At 31.5% G+C, this 25,501-nt stretch overlaps 3 protein-coding genes across 3 annotated transcripts; 1 reads left to right on the top strand and 2 right to left on the bottom strand.

Moving 5' to 3' along the window:
• Positions 1-2,399: 2,399 nt before the first annotated feature.
• Positions 2,400-4,670, bottom strand: LOC132718467 (glucose dehydrogenase [FAD, quinone]-like). Its single transcript, XM_060702202.1, has 2 exons — positions 4,663-4,670; positions 2,400-4,003 (listed from the first exon to the last, which is right to left on the bottom strand). The coding sequence occupies exons 1-2, from the start codon at positions 4,668-4,670 to the stop codon at positions 2,611-2,613; spliced, it is 1,401 nt and encodes a 466-aa protein (XP_060558185.1). The 3' UTR covers positions 2,400-2,610.
• A 284-nt stretch (positions 4,671-4,954) lies between these two features.
• LOC132718566 (choline transporter-like protein 1) lies at positions 4,955-25,265 on the top strand. Its single transcript, XM_060702312.1, has 17 exons — positions 4,955-5,178; positions 6,136-6,363; positions 6,727-6,841; positions 7,216-7,388; positions 15,504-15,624; positions 16,057-16,104; positions 17,359-17,430; positions 17,702-17,768; positions 18,157-18,215; positions 18,841-18,947; positions 20,710-20,763; positions 21,085-21,171; positions 22,208-22,323; positions 22,478-22,644; positions 22,940-23,032; positions 23,640-23,732; positions 24,730-25,265. Exons 1-17 carry the CDS (start codon positions 4,985-4,987, stop codon positions 24,823-24,825), a joined length of 1,890 nt encoding a protein of 629 aa, XP_060558295.1. The 5' UTR covers positions 4,955-4,984; the 3' UTR covers positions 24,826-25,265.
• Positions 7,401-11,902, bottom strand: LOC132718662 (acetylcholine receptor subunit beta-type unc-29-like). Its single transcript, XM_060702413.1, has 2 exons — positions 9,006-11,902; positions 7,401-8,681 (listed from the first exon to the last, which is right to left on the bottom strand). The coding sequence occupies exons 1-2, from the start codon at positions 9,318-9,320 to the stop codon at positions 7,752-7,754; spliced, it is 1,245 nt and encodes a 414-aa protein (XP_060558396.1). The 5' UTR covers positions 9,321-11,902; the 3' UTR covers positions 7,401-7,751.
• Positions 25,266-25,501: the final 236 nt, after the last annotated feature.

Consider the following 25,501-nt stretch of genomic DNA (forward strand, 5'->3'; position numbering starts at 1 on the left):
ATAGTGTATTTTTTAGATTTTTTTTATTTACAAGGTAAAGATGAAGAGGCCAGAGCACATCGTTTTTATTTTAATTTAAATGTCACTTAAGCACTACAGTGTTTAGTTGTCCTTTTCAATTTCACACTAATTTTATTCCATTTTCAACTTGTTTGCTTCTTACAATTGTATAGAATTTCTAAAAGTGTTGGTTTATTACATGTATAATGTGTACTCCCTAATCGCCTGTCCAAAAATCAGAACAGGTGAAGCAGAATCTATTTTTAGAATAGCGAAGGTTAACTCATATCATGACCTAGAAAAATATGTAAACAAACCACAAGAATCGGAAGTAGAACTGATATTATAACTTCCTTACCATGAAAGACTACATGGCGGTCAAGTGTTGAAAAACTCTCTTCTTACATGCTTTTTCAAAAATAAATATTTATACTAACCATTGTACTGTATCTAAGATATTAATAACTGCTGAATATTCAGCTAAACCCGCGGTATGAGTCATGAAAATAGTTCTTCTTTTATTAATGCGCGAGTTATCCTAGAGTCACGAAAAACTTTTGATTAACTTTCGATTTGTTAATAATAATGATTTGTATAATGAAGAAATATTTATTTCCTACTAATAATGTCTTGGAACTCAGAGGTTACACCTTTATTGTAGTATAATTTGCTGTCCTACTTTTTCGACAACGGTAAATCGTTTCGGCAGTAATTTGCATATTGCGCAATAATACTACGGGACTACAACGTTTTTATCAATAATATACGTTCATATTTTAACTTGGATAACTTAATTTGAAATTGAAAAGGCTAAATATGGAAAATTTTAAGATATCCAGACAAAGTATGGGAGTTTTGAAGGATCAAATTCATGTACTATTTCTTGGGCTGTTAATCGGTTTAGGACACACTGCGCGATTGTAGCCAACGAATTCCCATGTAGATGACTTAGCTCTGAACGCGCCTGAGGGCGCGTCCGTCGCAAAAAGTAATTGTGTGAAAATGGATATAATTATGTTTTTGATAATCCTCATTCTGTTAAAGAAACCCCGTTTTTAAGTATTTTTAAACAGCAGTAAAAAGATTGTTTCTTGCAAGGTTGGCATAGTAATAAGTCAGGTAGAAAAATGTTAGACATTTGTCACCATCTTAAAAAAATTGAATATGAAAGGTATCTTAATCTATTACCTTTTGATTTAAGAACATAATTATTAAATAAAACTAAGTGTCATCTCATTCATTACGTGTACAAACAAATAGGTATGAAATTAAAAGATTACCCAGAAATGAAGGAGTATGTCTTTTCTGTGATACAAGCGACATCGATGACGAATTTCACTTTATATTTTAATGTCCCTGTTTTAATGATATCCAAAGGTTATATATTGATCGATACAATTATATCAGACCAAACATGAATAAACTTATCGAATTGTTAAATTGCAGGGAAAAAGATATTCTTGTTATTCAGTAAGATTGCTTTTAATCGTTGAAATAAACAAATGAGTCAAGATAAATAATCATAATCATCCTCTTAATAACTCATTGGTTAATATAACATTTGTTTTGTTTAATATTTGTATGACTATAATTGTGTTGTGTAAATATGTTATTTATGTGCACGATGTACATGTTGTACAAGTGAAATAAATGTTACGTTCTGTTCTGTTCTGTTTATTTGCAAGGCAACTTCAAAGCTTTAATTTGGTCAGGATATTCCGATGCATTTCGGTGTTTTATCTTAATACGAATTGGTTCCTTGGGATAACCAAAATTAAAGAGGTCTTTATTGTATCCGATGTTTGTTGTTGTTGCACTGTGTTAATCACAAAAAATGATTCATAGACTTCATGTAAGAAAACATCATAACTTTCCTTTTTATATGAAACCATAAAACTGGTTTTGTTATAGACCGCACTTAAAACACTTATAAGCACGAAATAATTTGTTCCTCATGTTGGTCACAACATTGTAAAAGTGAGTATTAAACGTGTAAGTAATACCAATATTAAATCCAATTTAGCAAGCAACTTTCGGTTAATAGTGGGTTTGTGTTTGTAAATGTTCACTAGAAATGTTTTTTCCTTTGATCGCTTTTCTATTGCAAAAAGCGAACAGGTCTGAAATAGATATATTATCACCATATATAAAAATTATTGTTACTCATAATCTTAATAATCTAATTAGAGTATACAAGAAAATGAAAGGATTTTGGCCTAAAATGTAAAATTATTACATAGATAAACTGAAGCACTAAAACAGACGAATATGCAAAAAAAAAAAATAATAAAGAAATATACTCGTAATTGAATTGAAAATCGATTATTTGAAGAAATGCGCGATTCTTATAACCATTTGAGTTAAAGGGTTTTAGACGCTTTTCAGCTTGGGGTATTGTGTAAAATCAAAATTTTTATTTTGTAAAAACGGATTGAGCGAACGATGAAAAATGCAGACCTACATCAGATGGTAACCCTAATTTCAAATGCATATTTACAGTCACGTCATGTCAAAAGTGTTAGTGGAATCAGCTTATATTCAAAGCTCAAAATAAAGATACACTTTTCCAGGATTGTTTCAGATATTACTAAATAAAGTTCCTTTATAGCTTCAGTAATGGTTTGGTAATTTTTCTCTTATATATTCAACAGTATCTATTCCACGTATCATATCAGCAGCTTTTTCAGCAACCATTACCACTGGGGCATTTATATTTCCCGATGTCACTGTTGGAAATACGGATGCATCAACAACTCGCAATCCTTTTATACCCTTTACTCGAAGTTTTGAGTCTACAACAGCAGTTTCATCTTCATCAGCACCCATTTTGCACGTGGATGAATGATGATATACCGTAATCGCTAGGTGGCGCACGAAACATTCCCAGTAGTCATCGGAGCGGAACTTGTGTTGTGAACAAAATGACAACTTCATTTGATTCATGTCAACACCAAGTTCTTCCATGGTTGTTGTCTGCATAAACCATTCCCATAATCGTATACCTCCTATAAAATTTTCAACATCTCTTTTGTCCGTGAGATACTGAGGATCTATCAGGGGGTAGTCGAACGGATCCGAACTTTTCAGACGTATAGTTCCTCGACTCTTTGGATTTGTTATAGAACCAATAAAGTTAAAACCTTCAATGTTACCATGTTCTGCAAATAACTCCTTAGCAAAGCTGTTTTTAATATTAAAGTCATTTTCAACCATGAATTTACTGTATATTATTATTTGAACTCCTGCACTTGTTTTACCGCATTTTGACTGGTCGTTGTAAAAGAACACCGACCCTTCAGATCCTGGTATTGAAAGAGGTCCTGTCCCTAATAGGTTATAACTAAATCGAGTCCAGAAACTGTTTATGAGGTCATCAGACAAGCTAATTGGTTTATTTATCTTAGTTAACAAAAACGCCATTAGGTGATGCTGCATGTTATTTCCAACTGGAAGGTCAAGTAATACTGGAATATCCATAGACTTTAGATGTTCCTTTGGCCCTACACCAGATAGCATCAAGATCTGTGGCGAATTGATAGCACCAGCCGACAAAATCACTTCCTTTTTTGCTCTGACGTATGACTTTCTACCATTTCTAATGTAAAATACACCATCAGCTGCATTATTCTTGATATTAACTTTTGTGACAAATGTTTCTATAACATCAAGATTTGATCTTTTACCGATTCGTCCGAGGAATGCTAATCCAGTAGCTTCACGAATGCCGTTTCTGACGTTTAATTGAATTTTGTGGAACCCTTCTTGGTCAGCACCGTTATAGTCCGTAATATTGAAAACCAGTTCTTGTCCAGCTTTCATGTACAGGTCTGAGAGTTCTGTTATACGTGAACCTGAAACTGCCAATGGACCACCAGAATGATGGTACACGGATGATTTTAATTCGTCTATTTGAATGTCTTCTGATTTCAAAAAGTACGGCAGAACGTCTTTGTAACTCCATCCAGTACAGCCGTTTGCAGCCCATTGGTGATAGTCATAACGGCTGCCACGTGTTTATTGCATACCATTTAAAACACTCGATCCACCAAGAACGCGTCCGCAAGGAAAAAAAGCTCCTGTTATTGTTAAGTCCTAGGCATGAGACTATTTGAGGCATGGTGTAATGTTCCCAAGCATGTTCTCTACTTTGAAGATTTAGAATGCTAATCGGAATGTGAAAGTCTGGATTTTCATCATAGAAACCGCCTGCTTCTATTAAAAGAACGCGAATATTCCTATCTTCGGAGAGTCTCGAAGCCAAAACGGAACCTGCTGACCCACCGCCGACAATCACATACTCGTATTCGTCATCGATCCTATCCGATAATATCTTCCTGTGATGATTGTAGATATTAACTCTAGAGAAGCTATTGTAGTAGTAGTACATTATAGCGATACAAAGTACGATACTTGCCTGGGTTATTGCCATCATTACTTATCGGTATGTTATTCTGAAATGAGCATTGGAAACATTTTAACTGAAATCATCGACAATATTCTTTTAAATAAGGATGGTTCATTTCAAATCCTTACTCGCAAAAATTCTGTCGAATTTCATTATTATTTTTTTTGGCGATGGCGTACGCAGCTGCATATCCTATTTTAGCCTCGTCCAGTATGGCTCGACAGCTATGTACTCGTACGATAACATCATTGATTTACTTTCGCATGTCTATTTTATCATCTCGTGGTTATGCATTGATAGTATCATTCAAATGTAGTCTTTTTTCCCAAATTTAACATTTTACTTACCTTGTCAAGATATAAAAAGATTGTTGACTATAATCGACACCAAAGTTCCCCCTTGTTACGTTTTTAAATTTGTAGATATGAAGTTCATCATATATGCGTGAGGGTATACGTGTGCATGCATTTTCATATATTTTTTATGTATTATTTATTCATGTATTATAACAGATTATAATTTGCTACATTCCGCGACCATAATTATTTGACCCAACCACAACGAAAATATGTATAAAATATGTGCATTTTCCGATGCAACTACTTTCAATATGATACATACACATTTCAGTTTGGCATCACCTATATTTCTGTTAAACAAGGCAATCCTTATCGTCTGGTATATGGTGTTGACAGCTATGGCAACGTTTGTAATCAGAAAAATGATAAAATAGATGGCGTTTTCTATTCTGGACAAGATAACACGAACAAACCGTAAGTAATTATTTATAAGAGAGAGTATGTGTGTTATAATTTCTGATGATCGTTCATCGTTAAAGCATTATGCATTTCTTGATGTCAATTTTGTGGTTAAAAGAATACAATGATTCTTTTCGCATATTTTTACAGCCTTATACAGGTTGTTTCCCCTTGCCCTATAGCCAAAAAATGCTATATAGTTTTCCCTTAAATGGACTCATTTAAAAAAGAAAAAATCTTAAATGCAATAACAAAAGTTAAATTATCATTTTAACAGCTCAAAATTAGAAAACAAAACAAAAATATCTTGAAAATTTGATTTAATGTATGACTATATTGTCAATTGTTGGTGTTTGATTTCAGTCCTTTTTTGTTTACTGCGTTTTACTTCCGCTTTCAGAAAGAAAGCATTAAAAAATCACTGATTTCCATTGGATATCTCCGTGTTTTAAACATTGTAGCATTTCTTTGTGATAACTTACATGGTTAAAATAGTACATGTATACCATTTACACTAAGTCGAAGATCACTAAATTTAAAGGGGTTTATTTATAAAAGCGGACACTTGAATATGACATTGCATATAATAACATTTTTCTACATGCTTATTTTTTACATCACTGCATTATTATACGGAATACTATAAATACTTTCTGTAATCATGGTAAGGGACTTATGTTGGTCAAATTATTCTTAGTTTATAATTAAATAAATGTTTTAAATTAAATATTAAACATTATATTTTCTTCTCAATGAAAGTTGACGCTAAGTGCGAGCTATTTCGATGTTACTTGGGAAGTTGTGATGTAAACTCGAGTTCAACCGTTTATCAGTTGCAAAACTTTTATGACTGGTTCCTAAACTTATGCCACACATATAGAAAATCGTGCGTAAAATGTGACAAACGAACTCTGACAGTTCATGAATTTCAAGTGAAACATTCTCATAGTTATATTCACTTTCTGCTTTCAGTAAAGTATTCTTCTTCGACCCGACATATTTCATATCGATGTTGCCCAACAACCCATTTCCCTCTTTAACTGAAGATGACACGGAAATTATCTGTATAGAAAAGTGTCCACCTACTAAAACGGAAGTCATTGATTTCTTCACGAATGAGGGTGTGAATCTTTGTCATTATAATGTAGCACCGTACGTGGATGATATCAAACAATGTCCGGCTACCCCAGTGCAAAAACAGTACGTACAAAAATTTAAAAATATGGTATTATTTGTTTTGAAAGAGAAGTAAAGCATATTAATCTCATGAATATTTATATCAAATATAAAGTTGAGCTTTGTGTTCATATATGCAAATTACAGAAAAATTTCTACCAAATAGTTTTTTTTCTGTCTGCGAATTTGATTGGCTTTTTAGTCTGAGTCACCTTTAAACAGTAGCTGCACAATGAAGCAGATTCCTTTTAATAGCATGAAATAATATAAGCACTTATGTTATTACTACTTTCAAAGCAAGGTTGTTTTAAAATTCACGTTCAGCTTTTAATCATACATATTACATTTTTTTATTCTTTATTATGTGTTATATATTTTGACTTTCAGTGAGAGTATCTTCAATCGATGTATCCCAGAAGATATCGTAAAGTATGCTAAAGACATAGCGTCATCGTTTGCTTCTGTTCTTAGTAACAGTTACATGGGCAGTAATACGCCACAGGTAATGTTAACATCCCAAAACACACAAGAATAACTTATTGACTCACTTCTTTCATATTGTATTTATTTTCGTTCAGTACAATTTATTTGATTTGACACATCATTTCGTCTGCTTGGTGCGAAAGGGTTGTATATCCATCTTTATGTCATATGGGTTACAATCCTTTTGCACTAAGCCTGCGGTTTGTACTTGATACCATAACTTTTGTGACTTGTATTGTTTTATATCAACAATATGTTGATTAACCTCTGGATATTTTATTATATTCAACATTTAATTGAATAATCTTTTTGCCTATTATAAACTAAACATAATAACGATAAATTGGTTTGTAGTTTAATTGATGAACATTTCAATACTGTCATTTCCCCCAGAAAATTGTGTCTGACTTGAAGAACACGTGGAAGGAGATTGGTTACCTATCAGCTATTTCAGTGGGTGTGGCTTTTATTGTGGTTTTGCTAATGAGGTTCTTAGCAGCAGTGATTGTATGGACATTGGTTATCGGGGTGATGTTGTTATCAATGGGTGCTTCTACTTACTGCTGGTAAGATGGAATTTTCTTATTTGCAAACTGACTAAGTATTTTATACAAACAGAGACAATAGGGTAAACTTTAAACCATTATGCAAATTTGCTATATATATATTAATATAGCGGAAATGTAATAAAAGTGTTCTTCCGCGATAGGTGTGATAATAATATGCACCGGTATGACCAAATTATGACGGTATATAATAGAACGGGTCTTAGCACATATTTTATTTTTTATCGTAATAGTTCAAAATTCCTTTATTAACACCATGCTACAATGTGTCATGTATAAGGTACATGTATATTTTTCTTACATTTATATATATACATGTAACTTTCAGTAGAGCATTTTCAGTCAGAAGATCATTATAGATCTTTAAAACTTCGACCTCGAAATATATAGCACCATACCTGCCGACAGTCCGATGAAATATACCAGAAATATAACAAATCCAAGTCGATCGAAAGCACGCGCAACTTCTTGCCATGTGACGTGGTCATCCAGGTCTTGCTCAAGGTGACTAATTGAGGCACTGGGGGACCGTTTCATGTTATTTTTGTAATACATGCAGTTGTCCTTATCGTGTTGTGATATTTTATTTTCTTCATTCGTGCAGCATTTGAGTAATTTTGTGAAACGAATGTATGCGGGAGAAATCTTGGACGCATGGTCTGTGTAAAAGACGCGCATGTTTACCATCACGCAGATCATAATCATTACACTTCCGGAAAAAAGTAACATCAAAAAATAGCAAAGCAACGACATTGGAGCAGACGTTTTTGGAATATTGTCGCTTACTAAAGTCATAAATACAGCAAATGACAACAAAATTGTAACGGAATATGATAATCGTTCCCCACTTTGAATTGGGATTGCGAACGATAGGCAATTCAAGAAACTCAGACATGCAATCGGTACTATCACGTTGACGACAAAGAACTCGGACCGACGCACAAAGTTGATGTCAAATTGAATTATGGAAATTTGGCCGTGTGGATAAGTTGATACGTTGGTCGTTCCTAATTTCCATTCTCCATTTTCATGATAGAAATCTGTTTGTATTTGTTGCATTGAAGATTTAAGAGAAATTTCTTCCCATGAATATGACCAAGGGGTGAATATAATCATGCAACTCTGTTCATCAAATGGATAGTTGTAGACGTCAAACTCGCATCTTGAACGGAAAACGTCACCTGGATGCCACAAGATTTTTCCGTTGTACATCACGCGCACCAGAGCGTCGTCTGCATTCAGTCTGCTAACTGACTTAGATGGGTTTCCCAAAATAATTGGTGGTGTCCAAACCTGTAGTCAGAAAATCGAAAATTCTTTTTTTTGTTTGTTCTTCTTTGCGAATTAAACTAAAAACGTGAAGTAAAATGTAAAATCAGTTTTCCTTTTTTGACAGTTGAGCAAACAAAACTTGCAATACAATTTGATGATTATAAGATCGATTGACAGTTTAAACTGTTTCCCCATTTGTTCATTACTCAGTGTATAGAAGAAAAGCATTGTTATTAATTTAACGAAAGCAGATTCGATATACGTGTCTTGGTTTTATAACGTTCACTTAAATTGCAGTGTAGCTAAAAGAATTAAAACTATAGTATTAGAATGTTAATATCTTACATGTTTTGGTGAAAACATTATGCTGCTGACACCAGTAGATTGATAATCCCATTTCAGTCTTTCGTCCATCCACGATATAGTGACATATCCCACTGTATTTAGCTCACCTTCAATTTCGTCCAGTTTATTCAACGAGGCAAGATTGAACGCCATCTCTATGTACAACGGTGTCTTGCAATCCAAACATGGCCTTATGTCTGCATTATATTCATCCAAAAGTGTACGGTGTATATTGTACGTATTGTTGCTTTTTAAACTCGTAACGCCGAATATAACACATGGTAAAACAATTGTTATTTGCACAAACAAATTCATTTGAATATACCGGTATCTAGCCGTACACGTCCTTAAAAGTCTCACATTTTACATAAATATTCTCTTGTCTTTTTCCGGCACTGAAGTAATAGTGTTAGCGCCGATAATAAAATATTTTCTATTTTGAAATCATCCGACTTAGATATCAGCAATGAGCGTCCTCCTCTTTTGTGAATTGAATCAACATAGTTGTATTTGCGCTGACAAAAAATCAAATTAGATCTATATAATTGTATATAGAGAGTATTATAAGATTGCTTAGAGGTTTTATAATGTCAAATGTCAAATCTACTCTTTGGGGAGAAATGAAATAATTAGTAGATATTCACCTTTTTAACATTTATGACATATGTAGATTTTTTATTAATAATGCATAATGTATAGGAAATGGCAAATGTTCCACGAATAATTATATTAATTGAAGATAATTTGCTCTATATAAAATATTAAAACAAAGCGCCAGGGGTTTATGATAAATTATCAACAGCATTCTTACAAAAACGAACGTATTATTTATCACAGTTTACACCTCACATCACTAATAGAGACTGTTTTTGCGAAAATAGTGTATTCCTAAGAGATGAACGTCGAAGCCGGAGTGCAATTTAATATATTAATGGGGTAATCAGGCAAATTAATGACAAAAATATTAAAATGATTTTATGTACTCAATTCACGCTAAAATGACATTATTTAAAGTCCCAGCATGAATTTCTGTATAAATTCTATATACTTTTGTTTTGAAGCGTAAATACATCTATATGTATTTTGAACGAAATTTAGACACCGACAAAATCACAGAGTAGGTTAAAAAGAAATTATGTAATTTGAACAAAGCCTGGAAGTTACAATAACAGATATTGTGGATATTGTATGATTGAAACCAAGTCTAAGTCATTCATTTCACATGTTCTTTAACGTTTCCGGAGTTAACTTTGACAACTATTGTGAAACTTTAACGCTCAAATATGATAGTTTAACAACATAAAGGGCAATCTTGATAGTTATAAAACAACATCAGCTAGATATAGAAATAATATCCTTACATTTATCAATAAAATCATCCAAAAAGACGCATTATCATATGGAATGCATTCAGATTTTGTGAAAGGACAATTGCAACTTCACGGGTTTTTTCTTAAGTCTTAAATTCAGGTAACAGTCTTCCATTATATTGATAAATAAATTATTTATTAAAATAATCTTTCACCATATCAACATGCCATGCAAATTTATTCATGATTTTTAATGTACCATTATTTTTGTTAACGCCTATAACAAAAGAAATTCTGAATTTGGTCTTTTTGAAATTCATCCCAAATTTTTCGTTCCTGTGTGTGTTCTACTTTCAGTATTTATCTGGGACTTGAAATAAACTTCTGTATCTTAAGTTCCAGCCATGGAAAAAAATGCATGTAATATGACTATATGAGCCCGTTTTGTTACTACTTTTATAAACTGTTTGTATATTCGTTACATTTATAAATAATAATAATAATAACAACAACAATAGAACAGACTTTGTTCATTTTGACTACTGTTTTGTATGTTCCAAAGAAAATACATTTAATATTCTAATATGTAGCAAGCCTACCAAAGGTCATGATGAACAATGTCTGTCGTCCGCCCATTGATCTATGATATACAATTCTGGTAGAATTCAATTAACCATTGAAACACTTATACGAAGATTGGTCTTCAGATGTCTACTAGTTTATCGTCACTTGCTGCATTTTTTTCCTTGGACGCCTTTTGATGCTTTGCATCAATGCTTTTCTTGTTTTTAATTTGAAGGTATTGTCCCATAACGTTATGAAGATAACGATAAAGCTAAGAGCTGTACAGCTTGCACTTATGAAGTAAACTCTTTATTAAGAACCATAGTACGTTTACTCGTGCAAACTGCCGAAAACCTAAGATTGTCCAGGTCCGTATGCGCATTAGCCATTTTTTGGTCCTTTTACAGAACAACTACGTATAGGATTGGACTGTTTAAGTAAATTGATTTTTTTTATCAGCCTTCTCCTTACTTATTTAAAGTGAATTAACATACGAGATTATGCCGGTTTTGTTATTTAGGTAAAAAAAAATCACACACAAAAACATCGTAATTACATGATACTTGAATATTTTGTTGTAATAGAGATCAAATATATAATTATATCATTCAGCAAACTACATCATTTACGCGCTATTTTTTAATGATGATAATAAATACTAGTATATAGTTCTGGATACTTGAATCTAACCTTTTAGAAAGTACGGCGGAATTTTGATCTCGCATTTGCAAGTTCGAATCCTCGCCAAAATATTTACTTTATTGTAACTTAACTTATTACTTCTTTCTTTAAATCATATGTAACATGAGTTGATAAATACTGTGTTTAATTTCTTATAGTTAATTTTTAACTTTGATAAATATGTAAATTTTTCAATGATTTATATGTAAAGTTCTACACTGAATGATTCGCATGCACAAAAACATAGCGGTTAAGTTTTGCAAAATATAATTAAAAAAGAAAATATAAAATGATAATGTTTCACTAAGATTCTAATATACAACCGTCAATTTGAAATTGTCGCATGATGTATATCTACTAGTTTTTAAGCATAAAATGGCAATTACTGGTTCACCTAGTTCACGTACACGTAGTTTACTAGATCCAAACAAGGATTAACAGAATTTGGATAATTTACACTTTTACCAAGTGTCTTATACTGAAAAGCTGGTTTCTAGTGTCTGTAGCGTTTTCCTGATTAGTGTTACATTCATGAATGATACAGGTATTGTTACACATACATTTTCTGCTCGTGACTGTCGTACAACTCTTGTACAGCTAGTTGAAAACTTTTGACTATCTAGTGTACAGAATCATTCCAAGTGATATGCTACAGAAATATATAAGGGCAACAGTCAAGCAAATTTTGTCCAACGCAGCCGCGACGTCTTGCCACGTGACTTTTTTATTTGATGACGTTCTGTTAGCATCGCTACTTGTCTGCCCACAGAGGTTGTTGTCGTTTATTTCGCCGTCAATTTTAAGTTTATGTCGATCATGTGTTCGGATGAGTTTGTTCACTATATTACACAACAGTACATATTTTGGTGACACTAAAATATCCGGATTTGTGTAGAATACTCGCATATTGGACATGACAAAGGTCATGATTAAAACACTTCCGCTAAACAATGACGTCAGATAGTAACAGAGCAATGACATAGGAGCAGACGTCTTTGGTATGTTGTCACTGACTAAAGTCATAAAAACACAAATGACAGTATATGTTATGTATATAAAATTCTCTCCCCTTTCAATAGGAAACGAAAAGCTAGCAGTTAGAAAATTTGGAAGGTATTGGGGGCAAAATATTAAAGACAAAGAATTTTATTTCTGATGAAATTAAAAGAAAAACTACGAAAAAAACCCCCTTTTTTTGTATAAGTTGATGATGATGTCGAACCAAGTTTCCATTCGCCATTTTCTTGGTAGAAAGAAGTATCTACGGTTTCTGATATTGCCATGAATGTAATTTCTGTCGCCAAGTAGGACCATGGTGTGAACACTATCCAACACGACTGTTTGTCGAACGGATAGCTCTGTACGTTGTACTCACATCTTGACCGGAACACGTCACCTGGGTGCCATATCACTGTTCCGTTAAACAAAACCCGGGCTATTGCGTCGTCTGCATTCAGGTGAGTAATCTGTTTGGAAGGATTTCCCAAGAGAACAACTGGTGTCCATATCTGTATAAATAAGCATACAGTTGTACTGATAACTTAAGCTAAGAATTTTTCCAGATGAATGGAATTTTACTGGAGAATATTTTTTTGGAAAATATATATATAATATTAATGCTAGAAAGATAAGTAACATTGATGGAACTGCCTTTACTATATACATGTATGCGAAATTCTATATTTCTATTGGTTGTTATTGAAGACATGTATGTGTGTTGATAACGACGGTATAATCGCTTATAAAATGTGTCACAGATATTCACATATATACACATTTGTATTCTACTTAGTTGTTACTGAATTACCGTATGGATATATCATGTAACATGTTCAGTTATTACAAATTACAATGGAGGATATACCTTTATAGAGTTTGAAATGAATTAAATAATGTTCTTCTGTAATGACGGACATAAAAGTATTGTACATGAAAGTACCATTGTTGTAAAGTTAGTTACCTTAGTTGACGGTATCATTATATTTCCAATACCATTCGACTTTGGATCCCACGTCAGACGGTCATCTGTCCACATAATTTTAAGATAACCAACTGTGCTTAACTCGCCTTCTATTTCATCTATTTTATTAAGCGCCGCTAGGTGGAACTGTAATCCAACATAAAGTGGTGTCACACAGTCTAGACATGGTCTGACATTTACATTGTAGTCTTCCAGTAGATGTTTGTAAAGTATATGTGTGTTATTACTTATTTGTTGTCCAACACCACCTGCCGTCCATAGAAGAAAAATAAGCGCTCCCATTAAACACGTCACTTTTAAAATCTCCATAATACACGTCGACGTGCAAGAAGTATTTATATAATATTTTTCAAAAGTTACCTTAGAAAAAATGTTCACATACAGGTACATAATATTTACGTTAAAACAAATTTGTTTATCAGAATGTTCGCACCTTTTCGTTTCTTGTTCTATTTTTTTCTTTCATCTTTCAAGTATTTACTATTTCCTCTATCATTGCCCTCATAATATGCTAAAAAATCCAGTTTTATATAACGCGGTGTGTATTTGTTCAAATATTCATTAATCACAAATCAAGACGCCAGGCAATGTCTGGACAACGGCAAAGCCACAGTTACATAAAGTATGTTCTATATATATTATATATATATTCCACTGTTTTGAAGAAAATAATTGATACAAATTGACATTTCCAAGCATATAAGGTCAACAGGCGGAAAACACTTTTTGCGGAATATTTCCCCTTTGACATTTCCATTATTTATACCATTAATGAGAAATAGTAATATACTTTTGTAATTTTGGTGCGCACATTAGTCCCAAATAGATCTTGAAAAACCCCTGTAAATTATGGATATGCTAACAAGTCAAGAACATTCGTAGCGGTTTATGAAATACGCGTAAAAGTTTTTGCGCAGACTTAAAATGACTGCAAATGAATGGAGTAACACCACAGCTGAACATAGCATACCTTCAGAGGGGTCGAATGGATGAAGGATATATTACGTTTCCAGTTCTTTTTTTTCCCTTTATCAACATATTTTAAAATATCTTGGCACTATATGATAAGACAATTTGTCATGCACAACAACCAAATTGGACTCGCTCCAAGGTCGAGTTCACACTTAGAGGGTGAAAGTTTAAAAAAAAAACAGAAAGTTGAACAGTCCATAATTTGTATACGGAGATAAGAAAAACATTGTCTTTACATATGACGGATGTTTTGTACCAAAGCAAGAAATTAAGATTTGGTCCCGGAGTGTTAAGCTGGTGTATATTAATGTTTTATGTACTTTTACAGAAAATGCGTATTATTTGTTTTAAAAAAATCAAGCATTATTTCAAAGCATAACTGCCGATATATGAATCAGTTTTTGAGACAGGGGTGCCGATATGTGTTATAATTCAATTACATTTCAAGCAGATATGCCATAAATCAATTCAGTATCATTATATAATGTGCTCCTTTTAGTTCAAGGTACTTAACGCTTTAAAACAAGAAGGAAAACAAACAGTGAATTTATGGCACAAAATGTGTCATAAACTGTAAAATTTAGGTATTTTCTACTGTATGACACAAAGAAACAACAACATATTCAATCAAAATCAGACTTACTGGTCAAGATGTAGATCATAGATTGATCAATTTGAAAACATAATGTCATCATTTAAATCACGATAAGTGGTGTAGTGTTTTCATGTTTAAATGTTTTATTGCTCAGTTTTAAATATTAAAACCATCTTCATTTTGTAACTCGTTTTTTTTAACAAACAGGAACTTTTAGAAATATTTTAATTAACGATTATTATGACTTTTTGCAGAAATTAGTAAAATGCTGTTGTTCTGTTATATGAAAAATCCGATTTTAAATATTTTGCACAAAAAAAAACTTTGTTTCTTCAAAAACAACAAAATCGGATAAACCATAAATTTATGAGTACTTGATTTCATGTTTATACAAGGTATTCATGGCATAGTCTGAACAACGAGTTCAAGAACTTGCCGACTAGTGAACAGACGGACGAAGCGATTCACACGGTACACACATGGCTTATTTATGCTGGAATAATATCCCTGATCACAGTAAGTGGTCAAAATATTAAATTAAATGTTCAATTCACAGTTTAATCGCGTTTGGCACATCAGAATTTCATTTTTATTTTTATTTAGTTAACTTATTTTTTTAGATTAAATAATGAATTAACTAGTATATATTTTTTCACATTTCGTATAGTTTACGTGACTGTTTACATAGTTATTTATTACAACATTGTATATCATTCTTATTCGAAATAGGTAAACTTGGATATACATTTATATTGAATAAACTTTGACACAGCTAAAAAAATTGTCGTTTGTCAATTCCGGGAAAAAAATGCCCTAATACTCGTTGTTATTGAAATATCGTTTTTGCACTTTGATAATGCGAACGGTATTATTTAGTGAAATTAAATTTCACAAAACAATAACTTATCGTCGCAAAGAATTAAAATGTGTTTCTTTTCTTCGTTTTAGATTGTCCTCTTTCTGATACTGTTGGTTCTTCGGAATCGTATTATTCTTGTAAGTAAATTATAATAATAGTTTAAACATAGTTTATTTCAAACAATGATACATGTACATCATGTTGTTAATACATTTACAATAATTAGATACACGAATGAAAAAGGATTAGAGCCGAAAGCTATAAAGCTTATAAAGGTCTTCTCCTACATAGTTGTACAATGCAGTTAAATTATGACAGTGTTTGCAATATTGTTTGAAACAATGAGGTTAGTTTTTAACATATTTGAAACGAAACAAATATCGAAGATCAATAGATCTTTTTTTAAAGAATATAAATAATTGAAAAGAATTAGAAAGAAGGTAAAGAAGATTCATTCGGATAGGTCAAGTTGGCAAATTATTTTGTGAATCTAAGCTCATGAATTATATTATAATAATAGGCTAGTAACATGATAACATTCCTGTAATAAAGTGGTGTATATGTATTTTGAATGCCATACGGCATAACATTCCTGTAATAAAGTGGTGTATATGTATTTTGAATGCCATACGGCATAACATTCCTGTAATAAAGTGGTGTATATGTATTTTGAATGCCATACGGTATAACATTCCTGTAATAAAGTGGTGTATATGTATTTTGAATGTCATACGGCATAACATTCCTGTAATAAAGTGGTGTATATGCATTTTGAATGCCATACGGCATAACATTCCTGAAATTAAGTGGTGTACATGTATTTTGAATGCCATACGGCATAACATTCCTGTAATAAAGTGGCGTATATGTATTTTGAATGCCATACGGCATAACATTCCTGTAATAAAGTGGTGTATATGTATTTTGAATGCCATACGGCATAACATTCCTGAAATTAAGTGGTGTACATGTATTTATGTATTTTGAATGCCATACGGCATAACATTCCTGTAATAAAGTGGCGTATATGTATTTTGAACGTCATACGGCATAACATTCCTGTAATAAAGTGGTGTATATGTATTTTGAATGCCATACGGCATAACATTCCTGTAATAAAGTGGTGTATATATATTTTGAATGCCATACGGCAAGCTTTGTTTACACTGATTCAGGAAACAAAAAAAAATACTTTTCTTATTAGTTATTAAATGCACAAAATTTTTAGTATCCTCTTTTTTGCCATGTTTATCTAATTGTGACGTTATAATTTCACACAATTTTTATACTGATATATTAGAGGGAAAAAAGAATAAATCATTTATTAAAGAAAATAATAATTCATTATTGAGATATAAAATACATTTTAAAACTGAAGTTTTATAATTCAGGTCGTGCAGCTATATAAGGAAGCAGGAAAGGCTGTAGGGCGCATGCCGTGTATGCTTTTGCTACCATTTACGGTAAGTTTTTCAATACCACACAGTTTGTTGAAAGTGTTTACCTAGTTTTCAGAAAATTCTTATATTTTGTTTGTAATAACAATTTCAGAGCGTTACGCTTCATTTTCTTTCTGTAATACTAATTAATATCAAAAATATCACTTCATCTATTGACCGAACATTTGAATTCGTAAATGTTTTTTTCTGTAATGAGGAATACTAATAGAAAAGAGACACCTTGCTTCCATGTGATTCTAAGTTCGTATTTCAAAGAGTATTCTTTATTTTTCAGACATTGATATCTATCATTGCTTTCGTGGGTTGTCTGTGCTTGATTGCTGTCTTCATAGAAACCTCAGGTTTGTTTTTTCTTGAGACAAATTTGTATGCATAAAATCTTATACTTCTTTTGAATGGACAGGCATTTATCAGCAGACAAAACGCCTGTACAGTCTGGCAATACTTCTCTCTTTTGGGCTCAATGAGTATATTATTTAAAAACTTAAACTAATTATAGAAATTTATAAATTCCAAACAGGACAACACAACCCCATTGACAGTTTTTTTTAGAAAAAAGAAAAACATTCTTGGTAAATAAAGGGAACTCGGCAATATTATTTAAAGATGACGATTGAATGTATAGATTTATATTTCATTGACAAAAAAATAATTCTAACTTCTTTATCTAAAGACGGTTGAAATCTTAAATATAATGACAATTTAATGTTCCTAATAATTCATTTACAGGACTTCCTGAAATTAAGAAGAATGGACATGTGAAATATGTACAGGAACCGTTCTGGAAGGTAATTGCTGACTTGTATAACTTGTAGAGAATTGCCATAACTTAATGTTCAGAACACGTTCTAACATGATAGGAAATGTTTTCAGTTGTATATACATGTATATAGTGTAATGAGTTGGCTACATGTGACTATAAAGCACTTACATTTGGAAATGACGTACTCTTTTTAGAGCCCTTGCAAGACTGGTATATGAACAGAAAGTATTTTAAGGCCAACGTACGTATTATTGCATTGTTTCATCTAGGTTATGTGAAAGCTTTAGGAAACATTTAATTTCCATAAATTTCATGAAAATTATGTTTCTAACTTTTAGATTTTTCAATTGCAAACATTTTTAAAAATAACACCGGGGTTAAAAGGAAAAATTTTCTTTACTGCATTTTGAGGGATATTTATAATATAAATTATAGCCTACCATGACAAAAACAAAAAATGCTTTGCGACCCCCATGGATCCCAAACCGGTCCGCCTTCCAAACTTTTTTATTTAAAAAGTGAAACTGATGGGAAAAAAATGGGGAAACAGATGCGCGGGGCCAGGGTGGTCTGGATCCCTGCTGGTCGCAAACGCACACTGTTGGTTTTGTCATAGCGCGGCTCATTATTTAAATGTTTATTATTTTCAGTATTTACGGTGGTACAATATATTCGCGATGCTATGGATATCCTCGTTTCTTGTGGCATGTCAGGACATGGTGGTTGCCGGGGCGGTAGCTACCTGGTATTTTACCAAGTAAATATATAAATTTTCTCGTAATTCGTTTTCTAGAAAATACGAGATAATATAAAATATAATAATCTCGGACAGTGGTGCTTAATTGTATATATTATAAGATCATGTGCCAAAAACTATGGGTTTTTTGTTAATAATTGCGTCTTTTTATGGCATTCTATGTAACAAGAGGGTGACGATGGCCATTTATTCCCAATAACGAAAAACATATATTTATAAATAATAAATGTACAAAAAAAACAAGCATCGGTGTCAGCACATATGCTTTAGTCATGAAATCCATTGTGACATACACTTATAATTACTTATTCCAGGCGTCAAGAAATCTATTCTTATTCGTATCAAGGGAAGAAAAATACGCATGTCTTATCATTAAACAAAATTTAAATGTGTTGTATTCATAAGGAGAATAGTGTGGTTAAGCATCAACGATGATGTAACGCTTTGATAACAGTTTTATGTGCAACTACTTGTACATCATATCTCGCCAAACGCTTGAGATATTTGCTTAAAACTTCACAAAATTTTAGATCATGATAGGACGGCTATAACTCTAGCATAGATTTCCACAGACACTTAAAACGCCTTTAAAATCCAAATAAAACGTGTATTATTATAGACGTTGAAATATGATTTTTTTTTTTCAAAACGGTTTATATTAAGTTTTTTTATATATATGATCAGTACATGTGCTGCGATTGACAAATATACATTATATTTGGATTTTAAAGGAGTTTTAAGCTCCACCCCCTAAGTGTCTGAGTAGATTTGACACTATAATAGGGTTTTATCTTTGTTATTTGCCAGGACATGCGTACATTTTTTACTTTACTTGTGCATGACTTTGAAATGATTTCGTGATGACCAAAATATTATAACAGTTTACTATACGTACATGTATCGTTTTTGTTACAGTGTTTTAAAACTGGTGCATTTAATATCATGTAAAACAATCCGAATTTTTTGTCAGCAGACAATATGGAAAACTGAGGCTTTGTACCGCCCTTATACATGTATTTGTAATGTGTCGTGTTCTTCTGTCCGAATATTGTACAACAATTTAGTAGTATTTATATTATAAATAACATGTATCAAAACGTGTATCAAATTGACGAAATTAAATAATACATGCAAGCATTTCATAAACAACAGTGTTTAGACACATCCTATATTTCCAATATGCAGTCAATGATTAAAATAATTCATAATTTTTGGTTTGTACATCTACCCTTCAAGTTGTGTCAGGTGGTCAAGAATATCATAAATGTTTCTATATGTTTTTTTATATATTCACATGTATATTTATCCTAACAAATTATCGAGCATAGCTGGAGTCTTAACAGGCCTTTAATTTTGTAGAACATGATCTTGAATTAAATCATATACAGATGTCACTAACATATTCTTCGTAATTGTAAATTTTCTCATAAATACAAGATATGTCATAATTTCCATAATTTTCTTATTATAATAACTTTGTATTTCATAATAATGAGATAAATCTTTAAGAGAAAAATATGGGGACACTATCTTACTTTTGTATAGGCAAGATTCAACCAGAAGTTTTATAACAGTTTAACAGTATGAAGTGAATAATGTTTAGAAAAGACAATGTGAAGCCTGTCTATGAATATCAGTTTATGGACAGCTGATTTTTATAGATTGTTAAATGATTTTAGCAATTTTTTCTTCAGTTTGAAACAAAGTCCATTAAGAAATATGTTTATGACATAAGTTATACATGTATTTCTTTAAATTTTAGAGATAAAAAGAAACTAGGCTGCCCAATTACTAGGTCATTTGTGAGACTGTTTAGGTAAGTTAAGTAAAGAAATTGTTTTGCTATTGGGTTTCACATTATTCATTATTCACATTTGCAAAAATCTTAACATATATTTCTTTTTTATTTGGTTTATATATTTATATATTTGCTGGAAATATTTGGTTTATATAATTGCAAATATTATTTTGTTAATAAAATTGCAGGTAGAATTGAGTTTATATAATTGCAGAGATTATTTTGTTTATATAGTTGCAGATACTATTTTGTATATAAAATTGATGATTTGATTTATAAAATGGCAGGTGTGTTTTGTTTTATGGAGTTTCAAGTATTAATTGTTTTATTATATTGCAGGTATCATTTGGGATCAGTTGCATTTGGATCATTTATCATTGCAGTTGTGAAGTTAGCTAGACTTATTCTTGCTTACATACAGAGAAAGTAAGGGTTTCATACAAGTTATCTAACATGGTATGACTTAACATGTAGCTAACCATTAAAGATGTCCAAATACCCAACTCAGAGACATCTAAAATAGCAATATTTATTTTAGATAACAACTTAAAAGTACATATACAATGATAAAGATTATAAATGAACCAACAGCCAACGAAACCAAAAGGACACTGCCATAAAAAAAATACTAGCATAAGGCAAAAAATAACTTTGCATGGATTTTATTTACATGTATACAGGACAAGCAATAGAAACAAGCCACGGAATAAATATATTTATTATAATCATCTTTTCTTGCGTATAGTTATTTGCATTAGAGCATTTGACAGCAATATGCTTATTCATGTGTAATGTTTGTAGTATCATTTTAGTGAAAATTGGACAACAAATATAGCTTATTTTGCATTTTTTTAAAAATATGCACTCTTCACAAGTACAATGTCTGAAAGTCTTTTTTATTTTAAAGTATGTGCCAAATATTTTTTTTTTTAAAAAGCATACCCATCTTGTCTAGTCTTGATAATTCTATAGGAAACTAGCCTTAAAATTTACAAATGATAATGTTTTATTACATGTTTTTCGATGGTTGATAGAAACATATCAGCGAAATATAAAACTGATATTCTCATTGTTTGAAAAAGTCAAAATATCAATTTGATATTTTTCATTGTTTTGAATTTAAGCCAGTTGTGTTGTTACAGTGAAATACCAGCATGCACAGTACTGGAAACCAACTGTTTTCATTTAGTACTAGTGTTAGGTTAAAATGTCATTTTAAACGTTTCTTTGCATATATAATAAAAGGAAACTTTGCTAAGTTTAGTGTAAGATCGAAATATATTTCACCTCATGAACGCCAAAAGTTCATATATCACTTGTTGTTGTGCCACTTGTGAAATATACTTTTTTTGTGCTCTCTTGGTGAAATATATTCAGATCTACACTGAACTACACAAATATCCTTTATTTAAACCGGTCACCTGAAACTGTTACCTGTAACTGTTTTGTTGTCAATTGTCAGGTTAAGAGGTAAAGCAGGAAAGGTGGTGGACTTTATCTTGAAATGTCTTCAGTGTTGTTTATGGTGTTTTGAGAAGTTTCTCAAATATCTCAACAGAAATGCATACATTGAAATAGGTAAGAGACAGCCTTTTGCAGCCAACATGGCTATACTTTGCTAAAAATGATTTGCCTTTTTTATAATTCTATTTTTTTCATACCTATTCATATTCAGTATGAAATCTTTAAGAAATGTTCTCATATATAAATTACTGACAAATTGTTCCTTCAGCTATATATGGATACAGTTTCTGCAGAGCAGCTCAAAAAGCTTTCATGATAATTGTCAACAATGCTTTACGTGTGGCAGCCATAAATTGTATAGGGGATCTTGTATTGTTTCTTGGTAAAGTTTCCACTGTTGCTGTTGTCATGGTTATAGGCAGAGAAATGCTCAAGGTACGACACAAAGTGCATTATTATGATTATTAGTCTAAGTACCTTAAATTTTTAAATGCTAATAAATATTTTTTAAAAACTGCTTTTTTTTCAATTTTTAATCCATTTCCATGCCTTACAAGGGATTGCAATGAATGTTCATAATCAATTAAATTTGGTAAATGATACATTGAAAATAGTCTGCTGAATGTTAAACATAAATACAGAGATACAATAAAGTTTACATGCATCAGTAGAATTTGCAAAATAATATTAAAAAAATATAGGTCTATACCTAATCAGATATACATTACAGGGGCATGATGACATCAACTATATGTGGGTACCAATGTCTGTAGCATGTGCATTTGCCTTCGCTGTTGCTCACTGTTTCCTGCTTATATATGAGGTAATTCACAGTACTTTGGTATCTTGGTTATAAAACAGTTTTACGTTTTATTGACAAACAATAGCCTATACATCAAATTTTAATATTCTCCAAAGGAAGGCAATAGAAAGGCTTTTTATGTTGAGTTTAAATTTTTGAAGTCATATAGACACAGTATAGGTCAGTCATATGGCTACTTTCCAGTTTTACTAGTGGAGGAATACCTTCAGGTGTCATTCAGTGCATTATTTCAGGCACAAGCAGGTATCATAGTAAAAGCAACAAGGTTCCATAGGCTAGCTGGATAGCTTCCTCACATGAAAAAATTCAAAGGCCCTGTCGAGATTCGAACCCACAGTATAGAGGGGCAAATGGTTTGAAGTCAACAACTGTAATAGTCAAGTCATATAAGGTTGAAATCATATAAGGTTGAAACTAATTGATTTAATTATTTGTTGGAAAAAAAAAAACGGCTTAAGATTGTGCATAGATAATTAGACAAAAAAGTATGACTCTTAAAGGAGCTACAATATACACATACTGACCTAAGTAATTCAATTGACAGATTGACTTGCCATTCAATTTTTAAGGATTTGATATTTAAAGATTTTACTATTTAAATATTCAGATCACAATAGATACAATATTTCTGTGTTTCTGTGAAGACTGTGAGAGGAATGATGGACAGGAAAGGCCGTATTTTATGAGCAAAAATCTAATGGTGGGTATAATGGCTTTATATACAATTACCGGGTGTAATAGTAAATTGTAGATAACTCGTAGATAAAAGTACTTTCATGAAGTTGTTAACCTTGTTTTATGGAGATTTATCTGTAATTTACTTACTAACAAATTTTTGTGATGGAAATCAAGAATATAAAATGTTGCTGCTAATCACTTTAAATGAATTCAGACTATTTCTAATCTCAGGTTATCATTCTTGCTATATATCAGTCATTGGTCAATTTTTTTCTCAAAGTTTTTGTTATAGAGTAGAATATACCCAGGTCACTTTAATCATTATCAAACTAGTATTGCAAAAACAGGGCAATTTACGTCAGAAAGGATATTATAATTGATCCTTTTTATAAGTAAGTTAGCCTAAACTTTGGTTTCATCATGAAAAATCTGCCTTTAAAAGGTATAACTCCATGCTTTGAAACAGTTCATAACTTGATGCTTTTAACCAGTTATAACTATACTTTTAAATGTATAATAACTATGGGACATAACATGGTAAGTAAATCAATTGAAATATAAACAGTCTGAAATTGAGATCAGCAATGCCATACCATATAAAACATCCCAATATCCTAACATATTCCTTTAATAATATGAAAATCTTTATCTTCTTTAAAGGAACTCCACTGAGGTTTATAAGGCTAAAAGATCAATACAAGCACTCAAAACAGAAGTATAAATAAAATATAACTAAGAAATATACAAGAAATACATTAAAAATCGTATGTTTGTGCTATTCTCGTTCTGATTTGAGTAATAAGCGTTTAAACGCTTTTCAATTTTGGGTCATTTTTCACTATTGTAATAATTATTCTGGAAAAACGGAGCGAGCTAATGATCTGAAATTTTACACATAAGTTATAAGTATAGATCTACATCAAATGGAGTAATAATCTCCAAAAAATGTTTCCAGTCCCGTCATGTCAAAAAACCTCAGTGGAGTCCCTTTAAATTATTATAAAACATTACTTTTGTAGGTGTACTTGAACAAGGCCAACAAAGCTGAAGAGACATCCAAGACAAAGATTACCCCAAAACTAAAGAAAACCAATAGTTTAACAACAAAACTCTAATGAAATCTTTGAATCTTTTTGCCTTATAATAATTGTGAAACTTCTAATAAGTAAAATGGTGACCACCAAAAAAAGTATTTTTTCTTAAATTGTAATTATGAAATCAAAACAAAATGATATGATATTCTTGGTTAAAGCATTAATAAACATTATTACATGTACTAGTACAATTGTATAATTATACATAAAATGCTCTTGACAAATTCAGCAGAACATAAATCATGTCTTTCATATTACATTTAGCTGTTTGATTAGAGAAGAAAATAATTATATTACATGCAAACCAACAAAAAGACATATTTCAAGAGCACTTTTTTGACTTTTTAATCAATGTTCACAATTTTCTTGTTCAATTTTGGTTATATGTTGATATTTGTTCATTTATGTAAGTACAATTGATTAAATAAATCCAATTAAACAGTTGATAAAAGTTTGTCTTGTACTTAATTTAGTATGCAATAAACTTAACTCAAGTACACCATACATATAAATACAAAGTCCAAATAGAATATATTAAATTAGTGTGGATACTTGATAATTTGATCATTAAATTCAATACAGCAATCTACAATCATTTAATATCCTCTATAAATTATTTCTTCTTATAAATTCACACACACAAGCACACACACACATTTTTACATTGTATTCTACTCTGACTGAAACCGCTGCAGTA

This window comes from Ruditapes philippinarum, unplaced genomic scaffold (assembly GCF_026571515.1).
Source record: "Ruditapes philippinarum isolate M1 unplaced genomic scaffold, ASM2657151v2 ctg10512_1_1_1_1, whole genome shotgun sequence".
Classification (NCBI taxonomy): Eukaryota; Metazoa; Mollusca; class Bivalvia; order Venerida; family Veneridae; genus Ruditapes; species Ruditapes philippinarum.

What these genes read in the sequence shown, in the direction of transcription:
- LOC132718566 (XM_060702312.1), top strand. Translation starts at nt 4,985, where the DNA reads ATGTGCATTTTCCGATGCAACTACTTTCAATATGATACATACACATTT. An exon ending in CAAGATAACACGAACAAACC is followed by an intron (nt 5,179 to 6,135) that starts GTAAGTAATTAT and finishes TTCTGCTTTCAG; the next exon opens with TAAAGTATTCTTCTTCGACC. An exon ending in TTCGGAATCGTATTATTCTT is followed by an intron (nt 16,105 to 17,358) that starts GTAAGTAAATTA and finishes TTTATAATTCAG; the next exon opens with GTCGTGCAGCTATATAAGGA.
- LOC132718662 (XM_060702413.1), bottom strand. Translation starts at nt 9,320, where the DNA reads ATGAATTTGTTTGTGCAAATAACAATTGTTTTACCATGTGTTATATTC. An exon ending in TAATGTTTTCACCAAAACAT is followed by an intron (nt 8,682 to 9,005) that starts GTAAGATATTAA and finishes TTCTGACTACAG; the next exon opens with GTTTGGACACCACCAATTAT.